This window comes from Bos indicus x Bos taurus, chromosome 19 (assembly GCF_003369695.1).
Source record: "Bos indicus x Bos taurus breed Angus x Brahman F1 hybrid chromosome 19, Bos_hybrid_MaternalHap_v2.0, whole genome shotgun sequence".
Classification (NCBI taxonomy): Eukaryota; Metazoa; Chordata; class Mammalia; order Artiodactyla; family Bovidae; genus Bos; species Bos indicus x Bos taurus.
In genome coordinates, this window is record NC_040094.1 from 55,095,018 (window position 1) to 55,107,728 (window position 12,711).

Genomic DNA, 12,711 nt, shown 5'->3' on the forward strand with positions numbered 1-12,711 from the left:
CGGGCATACTGGTTCCATCTTCACTGATGGTCCTCGTGGGCCCCAAAGCCCAGTGTAGAGGCCTCAGATCCCCATTCCGTGCAGCCAAACCCCGCCTGGCCCATCCCCACACCATGGCTCAGCCTGCTCCTCTGCCTCACCTCCCACCTGCGTCCTCTCTCCTCCAAGGCCCCCAGGTCCACAAAACCCTCCTGCTGGCTCCCCGCTGAGCCCCAGGTTGCCTTGCAGGGCGGGCACGGTCGTAGGGCCACTTCCTGCCTCTCCCACTTCCTTTAGGCCAATGACTATGTTATAATAGGACCTCAACTGCTCTTCCAGGAAGGGCAGGACACCCATCAGGACGCTATACAAGTAACCACACGGAGGAGAGTGGCGTCATCCCCAGGTTTTGGCTGAGCAAACTGAGGCTCAGGGTTTGAGTTCCTCCAAGTCCCAAAGCGCATCCCCCTCACATCCGGTGATGCACTTGGCTGGTTCTCTGAAGGCACATGAAGGTGATCAGGACTGTGAGGTTTCAAGGTGACCTTGATGTTCTCCCACTTAGTGGTCATCAGCATTACCTCCCCACCCCCCAGGACTCCTTAAACCACAGGGCTGGGCTCCATTCTATTCGAGAAGGTGGGGTAGGGCCTGGGAATAGGCTTTTCTGACAAGTCCCCAGGAGCTGTTGGTGCTGGTGGTTGGGGACCACACATTGACCCTAAGCTGCTAGTTGATGATGTGTCTCGCAGTGTGTGTCACTTTCTTTGCGGCCAGGCTGGTTGCCCTCTCCAGACTGAGCACACAGCTCCCTGTGTCTCCTGCAGTCTCATCACCAGCCCCAGAACAGGGCCCTGCACTTGTTGACAGATGGATGGGTCATGTGACGCTGGGTGAGAGAGAGGGACAGCGACAGAAGGAGCTGTAACAGCCAAGCCTCCAGTGACCACAGGAAGCCTCTGGACTGAGGGCGCCAGGCCAGAGCCGCCTGGACGCCGTGTCCAGGCCAAGAATCCAGCCAGGCACTGGGCCCCTGCTGCTGGAAGTAGAGGCTGGGTTGGTCAAGCACGTTCTGGGGTTTCTCCTGACCCTCCCTCCTGGGTCTTTGGGCCAGCAGTTCTCAACCCTCGCTGCTGTTGACAGTCACCTGGGAACTTGAGAAAGTCCCGATGCTGGGCTGCTCGTTGCACCTGGATCATTGGCATCAGAATTGCTGGCACAGAGCCAGCATTCGACAGGCTTCTCAAGTGTTCTCTGAGGCTGAGAACCATGGATTGAGAATCTCTGCAACCTCAGCACTGGAGGCTTGGGAATCTTGGACACGGCCCTGCCTGCCTGGGCAGGGGGCTCCTCTACCTCCCTGGAGCCCACACTCTGCGTCTCAGGGTGCAGATCAGTTCTGAGTGCTGCCCCCTGGGGACTCATAACGACTGTGGGTATTAATGGCCCCACACGTGACGGAGGAGTTACAGGAGGCTGTGCGGGTGCCTGCAGTCAGAGCACGGCAAGTGCGTCTGCAGGTCTGCTTTCACTGCGGCCAGGCCTTTCCCTTCTGACAGACCGCGGTCTCCGAGCCTTTATAAGGGTACTCCACACACTAAACAACTCCTGAGCACCCCCGGTGGATGCGTATTCATAAAGCACGTTCATGGGTCGCTATGCTAATATATTATGTATTTTATAAAACTTTAACAAAAATAGAAAACTTTAAAGGACAGAGATAAAAATATAAATACAAGTTCCCATATTTTCTTCCTGCTGCCCCTGGGTGTATGCACCCCACCTTAGGGCGCCCTGTTGGAGGGTCCACTGAGGGAACCAGGGATCAGGAACGTGGGGCGAGGGGGCAGGAGGTTGGGGTGCTGCACGTGGGGGCCTGGTGAAGTTCTGGGCAGTGGTGGTCGTGGTGGCGGGGGCGGGGGGTCAGTGCTACAGCTCCGAACCGCTGGGGAAGCGGAATCTATGGGCGGGGACCGAGACACCGCGCAACCCGGCGGGGTCTTCAAGGGAGGGTCCTGGCTTGCGTGGCCTGGGTCCCGGGGAGCCCGGGCACGGAAATCCGGGGCAGAAGGATCTCGGGCGTGATCCTCGGGACACAGGGGACTCAGGCCCCAGAGAGTCGCCGGAGCCCGGCTCCGCTAGCAGCCGCGACAGGTCATCCACCAGGTGCCACTTCTCCTGGACTTGCTGAGGCCGAGGCAGGGGGCGAGCAGGCCGGTTAGGAGCCGCAACTCCTCTCACCCGCAGGCGGGCGGGGGAGGATGCAGCCGGGCTAGCAGTAGCCGCTCTGAGGCCCCGCCCCAACCGGAGCTAGCCCGGCTTCCCCGCCCCGCTGCGGCCTCGCCCTACTAATCTCCCGCCCTACGCTAGACTCCGCCCCGTCAAGGTCCCGCCCCTACCCGCCCACGTACGGTAGAGACCACGCCCACCCAAGACACCGCCCCTCAAGACCACGACTACCAGATACCGCCCCTTCTCAAAGACCACGCCCGTCAGACGCCGCCCTATCTCAAGGCCACGCCCATCACACCGCCCGGGCATGAGACCACGCCCCCACCACAGTCCCGCCTCCCTGACATTAGGCCAAACCCACACTCGTGTTAAACCGGGTCTCCAGGCCTAAAGCCACGTTTCTGTCGCCCGGCTCCGCCTGACCTGAGGCCAAGCCTGAGGTCCCGGTTCCCTCTCTCCATCTTCCCTGCTTTTATCGGCGGCCCGCGGCCCCAACAGGGTCTCGCCAGCAGTCCCCTTGGCCCCAGTCCTGCGGATACTTACCCACACCAGCTGCTTCCGCAGTCTCCGGATGGCTCTGGAACTGGCCTGGGACTGGGAGATGCACACGGTCAGGACAAGGCTTTGGAGAGAAGGGGAGGTATGGTCAGTCAGCCCCCTACTTCCTCCTTCCCCCCCTCAATCTCTTAGAAAACACCCCCTGGGGGTCCTCTCTCTTCCAGGATCCCAGACACAGCCTTTCTTTCTCCTCTCCTTCCTCCCGCGTGTCGCTCAGCCCCTCTCCTCTGGACGGCAGGCTCACAGTGCGTGTGCACCAGGCACCATACTGCTCCAGTGGTCATTTCAGGGGCTTTTACAGGTGAGGATGTAAGGGCGCTTGCCCAGGGGCATCGGGGAACCTCCAGGCCGCCAGACCTGGCCCCTCTCCATCCCTGGCTGTCCTTGTCTGGCTCCTGGATCCCCTGAGACTGGCTGGGGTGCCCATGGACAAAAGGATCCTCCCCTCCCAGGTGCCCGTTCCCTTGGCCCTCCGCTGCCCTGAAAGGCACCTGAGTAGGATGAGAAGCGGGAAGCTGAAGGCGTGGGAACCCAGGTAGTAGAGGATGCGCTGGCTGGGGGGTGGGAGCCAGAGGGCCACCAGCTCAGGGACCACCTGCCAGGGGGCCGAGTAGTTGGCAAAGAGGCCACAGTCCCAGGAGGAGCGGATGCTGGGAAAGAGATGGACAGAGGAGGGCCAGGGTCAGCGACCAGGCGAGGAGCCCCGGCCCAGCTGCCTCGGGCCCTCTGCTCCGCTCACCTGCTGACCACATAGCCCAGGGGTACGGCGGCCAGGAGCAGGCCCAGGAGGAGCACCAGCTGGAAGAAGAAGATGGAGCTGGAGGCGCGGAATCGCCGAGGGGACGCCCTGGAGTTCCTCAGCAGAGTGTACTGGGGGGAGAGGGAAAAAGGACACAGGGGGGCATCCTCAGCGCAGTGTGCAGACTGGAAGTGATTGGTCAGCGCAGTCTGCAGACCAGAGGTGCAGTGTGCAGATTGGAAGTGGCTGGCAGGGCAGCCGCAGGATGTGAGGGCTGCCCCGCTGATGGCGCTCAAGGTGCCCACGCAGGTGCACCCCTGCGCCCTGCCGGCCCCAGAGTCCTCACCTTCTTGATATAGAAGGTGAGGAAAATGAAGATGCTGTTGAGCAGGGGCAGCAGGGGGCAGTAGAAGAGGCCCATCCAGGTGACTGTCTGCCCCTCCACGATGTCCAGCACGTTCTTGGGCACCAGGAACTCCTCTCGGTCCAGCCAAACCCAGAACCGGCCAGAGAACCGCTCCACCAACATCCTGGGGAGGGAGGGAACAGGTCCCCACCACCCAAGAGGAGTGTGTGAACCTCACTGGTCCAGGCCCTGGACCTTCGCACACACGCACTCACACGGGACACACGAGTGTAGAACTGCTCACAGCCTTGGCCGTGGCCACTGGCCATCCCCCCAGACACACCCACGCCGCCCCCGTGGTGTCCCCACGTGGCTCACCTCCTAGGCAGGCTGACAAGGAAGGCGAAGGCCACCGTGAGGAGGAAGTTGAAGATGCTGAGTTTGTACAGCTCCTCTCCTACCGAATTCTCCCAGCACTGATCAGAGGGGGTATCTATCACTACCCTCGGTCCCCAACCACCCCTTACCCACCCAATAGTGGGACCCTGAAGTATAGGAGCCATGCCTGGAGTCTGATATGATTAGCTAAGTTAAAATCCAGGCCTGGAGAATAAGACGGGCAGCCAGTTGGAGCTGCCTCCTCTGCACAGGGCAGTGTGATGCGAATGGCACTCCCTGGAGGTGACTGCTGAGTGCACAGCTCTGCCCACAGCCTCTCACAAAGGTGAGACCAGAGAGGGGCAAGGAGATCAAAGAGGTGGGGCTTTGCAGAGGACAAAGGGAGAGGCCCGGATGGAGCCACCAGCCACCTGGTAGTCACAGGCGTTGTAGCCGTAGGACTCACAGCTGGTCTTGTTTCTGCCGATGCACAGCACGGTCTGGCCCAGCGAGAAGGAGAACATTCCCAGGCTGGCCAGCTTAAGCACCACGCACCTGGGGGTTGGGGTGGGGGCGGAGACTGTGTCAGGGGAGTAGCCCAGGTACAGGGCACATCTACCCAGGACACAGGTGTGGCTGACATCTGCACAACCTCAAGTTTTTTCCTGGGACCAGCCCCCTCTAAACCCAGGGCCCAGCTTCCTTCCAACCTGCTCCATCCATGGCAATGTTTCCCAAAGTGTGTTCCCCAGACGACTCACAGGAGAATGGTTCTGTTTAGATCAGTATGGCAAACAGTGCACAGTCGAGCCATCCTTCCCACAACACCCAGCTTGGAGAGTCACAGGAGGCACACATGGGCCTTTATATCATTAATGCAGGTGAGATCATTCTTCTAAGACCTATTCCCAGGTGGCTTGCTGCTGCTAAGTCACTTCAGTCATGTCCAACTCTGTGTGACCCCATAGACCGCAGCCCACCAAGCTCCCCCGTCCCTGGGATTCTCCAGGCAAGAACACTGGAGTGGGTTGCCATTTCCTTCTCCAATGCATGAAAGTGAAAAGTGAAAGTGAAGTCGCTCAGTCGTATCCAACTCTTCGAGACCCCATGGACTGCAGCCCACCAGGCTCCTCCATCCATGGGATTTTCCAGGCAAGAGTACTGGAGTGGGGTGCCATTGCCTTCTCCGCCCAGGTGGCTTAGTGGGCGAATAATCTGCCTGCAATGCAGGAGACACGGGTTCAATCCCTGGGTCAGGAAGATCCCCTGGAGAAGTAAATGGCAATCCACTCCAGTATTCTTGCCTGGAGAATCCTACGGACAGAGGAGACTAGCGGACTATAGTCCATGGGGTCGCAAAGAGTTGGACGCGACTGAGCATACTATTCACACTGTCCATATACCACAAACAAGTGCGTGCATGCTCCTGAATAATATATAACTGATCACACAGGTAGGGTGGCCCAACCCAGAACCATCGCTGCATGTTATATACAAGTGTGCACTTTCTTTTTTTACTTTTTCTCTGTATTCTGTGACTGAGCCTGCGTCACCTGCTTTGGAAGCAGGGAGTCTTAACCACTGGACCGCCGGGGAAGTCTCACAAAGTGTGGACTTTGAATGCTGATGCATGTCAAGAGGCTGGTGGAAACAGTGGTTCTCCTGTCGAGGAAGGCACAGGTGGGTAGGGGCTTATTTTTATCTTTCATCCTTTGAGCATCTGGAATTGCATGTGCTATTACCTATCTGTAGTCAAAGCTGTAGTTTTTTCTGTAGTCATGTATGAATGTGAGAGTTGGACTATAGAGAAAGCTGAGCACCAAAGAATTGATACTTTTGAACTGTGGTGTTGGAGAAGACTCTTGAGAGTCCCTTGGACTGCAAGGAGATCCAACCAAGAAATCAGTCCTGAATATTCATTGGAAGGACTGATGCTGAAGCTGAAACTCCAATACTTTGGCCATCTCATGCAAAGAACTGACTCATTTGAAAAGACCCTGATGCTGGGAAAGATTGAAGGCAGGAGGAGAAGGGGATGACAGGATGAGATGGTTGGATGGCATCACTGACTCGATGGACATGAGTTTGAGTAAGCTCTGGGAGTTGGTGATGGACACGGAGGCCTGGAGTGCTGCAGTCCATGGGGTCGCAAAGAGTCGGACACGACTGAGCGACTGAACCGAACTGAACCGATTACCTATGTGTGCGTGTTATTACCCGTTCCAATAATAAAGTTTCAAACCAAACACAGTCTACCTTGGAGGGACTCGGAATGGGCTGCGGACAGCTTCTGTGCCAGGGAAGGCTGAGGAAAAGCAGGCCCTGCTGAATGACTGGTGGGTGGCAGAGAACCTGAGCTGGAGCTGGGGGGGCTAGGGAGGCGGTGGCTGGGTCCAAGGCAGGACCTGAGTCCTGAAGAGGGAGACAGAGCAGAGCCTGGGGGTGGAGGTGGGCTTGAGTGAACCTGCACTCAGCAGGCGTGGGGAGATTCCCTTGACTGAGGCACTTGACCCTTTCAAACCTCAGTGTCCTCATCTATCCAGTGGTGGCGAGGATGGTCTTAACTTCACAGGTCATGGGAGGGCTATCAAGGTGAGGCCTGTAAACCCTCAGGGCACACGGGAGGGAGCTGTGTTCCTAGGGCGGTGACTGTAGTACCCTGTGTCCCTGAAAAAACAGTCACTGGCTTGCTTTGGATGGTGGGGACGGAAGAACCTTAGACGGGCCCCCCGAGACTGTGTGTGAGAGTGGCTGCCTGCCTTCCCTTGCTCGGGGCCCCCAGTACTAGGCGATAATCAAGACAGGTGGCAGGACACAGTGTTCCCCTGCCCTCCACACACTGTCACACCTGTCACCCCCCAGGTGGCACTCACCAGATAAGGGTGAGGTTGACCTCAGTGTTGGGAGGGTAGTTCTCCAGCTGGACCAGGAAAACGAACAGCAGGGGACCCAGAAAGTTGACCAGGGCGATGACCCCAGGGGGCAGGTACTGGAGCAGCAGAAACAAGGACTCCTGTGGGGAGAAGCAGGTAAGGGGGTGCTGTGGGCTGGAGGGCCCCCAGCAGCTCGCCCATGCCCTACGACCCCTTCAAGTGTTGCTCTGAGGCAGGGCGGGCATCTGGGAGCCCCTGGACTATTCCCAGTGACAGCGTGGTGGTGGGGGGAGAGCCACAGGCAGAGCCAGTCTGACTTGGTCGTGACCTTGGGCAAATTGCTTTAACCTCTCGCAGTCTCAGTTTCTTCTCCTGCAGAGTGGGGCCATCCCATCCCCTCCCCCAGATCTGGCTGGGATGAAATAAATGCATGTCAGCCGCCTGGCACCTCCTTGTTGTCCTGCGAGTACTTGGTGGCCCAGAAGATGGCGCTGATGGCTCCAACCACCAGGAGCCCGATGAGGATGTTGACCCGAAGGTAGGTGAGCAGGTGGCAGGCCCTCTGAGCCCGGGTCTGCTGCTGCAGGAGCAGCAAGTGACGCCCCTCCTCCAGCTCCATCTGTCACGGGGGCAGGGCAGGCACGGGTTAGGGCTGGCCCAGGTGGAAGGGCAGCGGGGCCAGCAAATAGCCCCAGGTTGGTGTGGGTGGGGAGACAGGCTGCAAGCCCTAGGCAAAGCTGGGGTGATAGTAGGCTGGGGACAGACGGGTTGGTTTTATCCAGAGCCCCCCACTCCAGCACCATGCAGCTGCGTGCTCACACCCCAACATGGCCCAGCACCCCACTTCCCTCAAGCTGGAAAATCCTGTGTGCACACACTCTTACACTCCCACACTCAAGCCACACACTCATACACAAAGTCCCATGTGCTCTCACACTCATCCACACCTACACTCACATCTCACATTCATGCACGTCCTCATGCACACCTTGAATTCATTGCTGATCTCATGCCTCTTGATGGTGGCGGCCTCCTGCCCCCGGATGCAGAAGTCCCAGGACGAGAAGACCTTTGCACTGAGAGGCGACCGATAGTCCTGGCCCAGGAACATCTTCTGTGGCAGCCCCTTCACCATCCTGGAGGGGGCGGTGGGGGGCAGGGCTCAGCCTTGGCTCAGCCCTGATCTGGGGTGGGAAGCCCCCGGCAGCCCCAGGGGCAGGCTTGGACCTTGGCCTGACTGGGGGTGGGGTGGGGATACAGGAGTCGTGGCTCTGCCCCTGAGTTCTGCAGCTGGGAATGCAGAGTTCCGGGCCTGGAGTCTGCCGGCAGGGACTCCCCACCAGCTTGAGGGTACCACACTGAGGAGGAATGATCAGGGGAGACCCGGGGCTCTGCTCTCACCTCCGCAGAATCCCACAGAAGCAAAGGAGCAGGCAGGCCAGTGGGCTCAGGAGGTAGGCCAGGCGGATACTGTATGTCGAGCTGCTTTCGGGCCCCGCCCGGTACGCTCCGTAAAAGAGATAGGTGTTGTTGAAGGCCTGTGGATGTCAGACAACGATAACAGACCCAGGCTGTGTGCTGAGCGTTTTCTTGCTATTAACACAGTAACCCTGACAATAACCCCATCAGGTAGAGAATAAGAGTATCCTCATTTCACAGAGGCCCAGAGGGGTTAGGCAACTTGCCCAAGGACACACAGCTTGGAAGAAAAAGCCAGAACTGGAACACGGCAACCCACACAGGAACCACGCCGTGGCTTCCAGGAATGAGGGTAAGGTGGTGCTTATCCCAGAAGCCTGGACACTTTTCCCTTCTTGTCCTTCGTACCCCCACCCTACCTGGGCTCTGAGGGCTATGGGCACATGCATGGGCCTGGATGGTGCACAGTGGCCACAGCCTCTCTCGTGACTCAGCTGCTGACCCAGACAGCCTGTCTAGGAAGGATTGTCCCCCTAGAAGCCAACATGCCCTTGGAGGGGTCGGGGGTCATCTTGGACTGGGGTCTCCTGAGGCCATATCCTCAGGTCCCCCAGCCTCCCTACTCCTTGGCCAGGACAGACTCACTCACCCTGCCGGTAAAAACATTCCAGAGTAGATTGTTGAACTTGGAAACACCGGTCTGGGGTAGGTGGCCACTACCAGGACACTGGAGAGCTGTTAAGAAGGGAGAGGGGTCCCATAGGGGAGGGTCCCCAAGGCATAGGGGAGGCTCTGCCCCTCCCACTCCATAGCCCCCAATTTCGGGAGGCCTGAGAAGGGTCCTGAGGGCATGTCAGGAGGCTGGCATGCAAATAGTAAGGTCAGGCAGAGTCTCAGGGCTGGACCCAAGCAGGTTGATGCCCAGGGTTGGGACACAGAGGATTGGGGCAGTCCCAGCATGGGAATGCTGGACCAGCCCCCAGGGTTCAGGTGGGCTCAGGAGAACTGTTCTCTCCATGGGCCGGGCACTCACTGAAGTTCAGAGCCGGTCCTGGGTCAGGGGGCCGGAGCCAGACCAGGGGCAGCAGGACAAAGCTGCTGGTCAGAAGCAGGGTCAGCAGGTTAAGTAGCAGCAGGAAGCGAAGGAAGGTGAAATAGGACTGGATTCCAGTGCCAAAGAGGCCTGCGGGGGACAGCAGGGGAGTCAGGAGGCGCCCAGCTGTGGGCCCGACTGGTCATCCTAGGGCTGACCAACCCAGGGAGGGTGTGGGTGACTAGCCTCCCCAGGACCTCAGTTTAATGGCCAGTTCCGCAGGCTTGCCTAGCAGTACCTCTAACAGCCACGAGGGCGCGCCATCGTCCACCAACGTTTTGGGGGACTGGCTCTGGGGGCAGAGGCGGGTGTGTGACCGCAAAGCCACGTGATTGAGGGGTGATTGGTGGAGGGGTGGAAACGGTGCAACGGCAAAGGGGGGTGATGCCCTCTTCTGGTTTCTAAACTAGACGCTGAGACTCCAGAGAGGGGAGGAGGAAGGTGGGGGTTGGGGTTCAGGTCGTACCGCCGATCTCGTAGAGAGCCCCCTCCCAGAGCCCACAGCCCCGGGTCAGCCGCCGAGCTGCCTCCCCCAGTCGCCGACCCGCAGTCTGCCGCCTGCGACGCCACTGCTGCCAGCAGGAGGTCTTCACCCCCTCGGGCTCCCGTAGCTGCCTGGGATGGGGTGGTGATGGGGAGGGGGTTGCCCTGAGTCAGCCAGCATGCTCACCTGGCCAGGCAGAGCAGCACCCTGGGCCAAAGTCTTTCCAGGGCTGATGTTTCCACCCCGCGCCCGTCCAACAGGTGCATTTCCCCCCCCACCCCCACCCCCACTGCTTGGCCTCCGCAGTGTTAGGCAGGGCTCTCCGGCACACACCGGATAAAGCGCTTGTCCATCATGGCGTAGGGCAGTACCCGCACCGGCTGCTGGGAGAGGCACAGCCGCTTCATCTCCTGCTCACATAGCTCCTCGCCCCCTGGCTCGGCTTCTGGCTCCCCCGGGGCCTGCCCCGAGCACTGCCTCTGCATCTCTGCGGTGGGGTGGAAGTTGGGGCGGCAACGCGCCCCTTCCTGGGAGAGATGTGGGGTGGTTGTTGAGGGAGCCTCACAGTCTTGGCCCTGGTATGGTCAGTAATGAAGAGAAATACTGTTGGAGGAGATCTGGCTCAGTGTCCAGCCACGTGTCAAAGCAACATATGGCCTCAGTGTTCCCATCTATCAAATGGGGAGAAAGGAGTCCAAAGGGCTCCGAAAGATGGGACGTCACAAAGGAAGCTAAGGCCAGGTGGGGCCACCATTAAGCACGGTGGGGCCACAAGGCCAGCTCTGCCCTACTCCAACCTGCTCCCAGGGGCCACAGGCCTTCACCAGCACCCTTTGGCAAGAGACAATTCCACGTGCTGATTCTCCCACTGGGACCGAAATAGTTCCGGCCCCGAACCCCAACAGTTCCCAGGATTCAGCATTTGCAGCAGCACCTCGAATCTGGACCTGCTGGGACCTCCTCTGTCTTCCATCTGGTGGTCCAGCTCCCGGGTCTGGGCCACCAGAGTTCCCCAAGGAACCCAGATGGGGGGGGCGTGGCTACAGCATCAGCGGTGGGAAAGGGAGGAAGGAAGGGGCCCCTCTGCTGCTCAGCTGCGGTTCTCACCCTTCCCCCGGCCAGCCACCAGCAGCTTCTGGGCTTCAATTCTCTCTCCCACTCCTCTGACGATCCGCCTGACCCCCCACACACAACTCTGCACCCACTCACCTGGGCCCCAGAGACCAAGTGCCCGGAGGAGACCGTCCTCCGACCGGCTCCCGCCACGCCGGGCAGGGTTGCGAGAGTCGAGGGGAGCGGGGTCACATGACAGGAACCGTAGCTCCCCACCTTCTGGTCGCCGCCTCTCCCCTCTGTACTCTTCTCTCCCCGACCTCCGGCAGTTTCCCCGCTCTGCACCGAGGCCCGCACTTCCTGCCGGGGCGAGGGGCGCGGGCGGGCAGGTGAGAGGCGCCGCGGCTGAGCGCTGCGCTGGGGTCCGGCCCTGCCCCTTCCCGCCGGGCACCCGGGCTGGCGACACGGCGTCTGGGACAGGGTTTGACCCCGCAGGGCTGCGGGTGGCGGGCTGCGAGCCCCGCCTCTTATCCGCCGGGAGCCCCGGCGGGCTGTGCTGGGCTCGCAAGGCGCGAAGAGTACAAAAACTTAGTGGGTGGGTCCCATCACTTGGAGCTGCCGGCCCTGGCGGTATTTCTCAACATCCCGCCTCCCATCATCGGCACTTGAGACGAGTCGGCCCGGCGCCTGGCCTATAGGAAGCGCTCAGGAACCGGCTCCACTCACGCCCCGGCTCCACTCACGCCCCGCCCCAGCGACTTGTTTCAGAGCCCTCTTGGCCCCTTTCTCTCTGCTGGGACCCCGTGGGAGGCCCCGCGATCCTGCCCTTGCTTTTTCTCCCTCTCCACCTCCTTCAGGACCCCGTCATTTCTAAGGAGCTCAGAGGTTTTCCTGCCTCTCTGCGCAGTCCCCTTCCTGGTTTTCCAGACCCCTCCTCTATGCCCCAGGCTGCGTGCTGGTGCTGGGCACACAGTGAGCACAGAGAGGGGCCCGAGAGCTGTGAAATGGACTGGCAAATGTACATGTCAATAGAAAGTGCCACATGCTCCAACAGGGGTCAATCCCAGAAGACTCCATGGAAGAGGTGACTTTCAAGTTGGGCCTGGGATCGTGCAAATACAACAAGCTGGAGCATGGGCGTGCAGGGCGGGGAACAGTGTTGGCAGGGAGAGGCAGGGACTAGGCAGGGCTTGTTCTCCATGCTGAGGTGCTTGCGCCAAGACCCAGCCGGAGGTAAAGACTCTGTGTGGACATCCTGGCTTGGCCTACCTGTCCTCCCCTCCAGGAGGGCCCTCTCCTTCCTTTCTGCCTTCCAGCTCACTTTCACTGCCCACCTTCCCAGGCTTCTCCCAGCCAAGAATGGCTCCCACCACTGTCCAGAGGCCACCCTTTTCTCAAACCCAGGGGACTCTCCTCTGGCCCTCTCCCGGACTCTCTCGAGGTCAGCTTTCTAGGCAGAGTTCCTGGGTGGACAAGATTCAGGTCGTGATGGATGACCCCCCTGGAGGCTGACTGACCACTCAGCCTGCTTCCTCATCTCTGAACTAGGGTCACCGG

General features: G+C 59.8%; 1 protein-coding gene across 1 annotated transcript; it reads right to left on the bottom strand.

The window, feature by feature from the left end:
• Positions 1-1,632: 1,632 nt before the first annotated feature.
• On the bottom strand, positions 1,633-12,243 carry TMC8 (transmembrane channel like 8). The gene is made up of 16 exons (XM_027518416.1): positions 11,311-12,243; positions 10,435-10,676; positions 10,084-10,232; positions 9,558-9,707; positions 9,174-9,259; positions 8,507-8,643; positions 8,094-8,241; positions 7,554-7,724; positions 7,106-7,245; positions 4,664-4,787; positions 4,233-4,330; positions 3,855-4,038; positions 3,509-3,639; positions 3,261-3,419; positions 2,755-2,833; positions 1,633-2,166 (listed from the first exon to the last, which is right to left on the bottom strand). Exons 2-16 carry the CDS (start codon positions 10,584-10,586, stop codon positions 1,909-1,911), a joined length of 2,166 nt encoding a protein of 721 aa, XP_027374217.1. The 5' UTR covers positions 10,587-10,676; positions 11,311-12,243; the 3' UTR covers positions 1,633-1,908.
• Between the last annotated feature and the right edge of the window lie 468 nt (positions 12,244-12,711).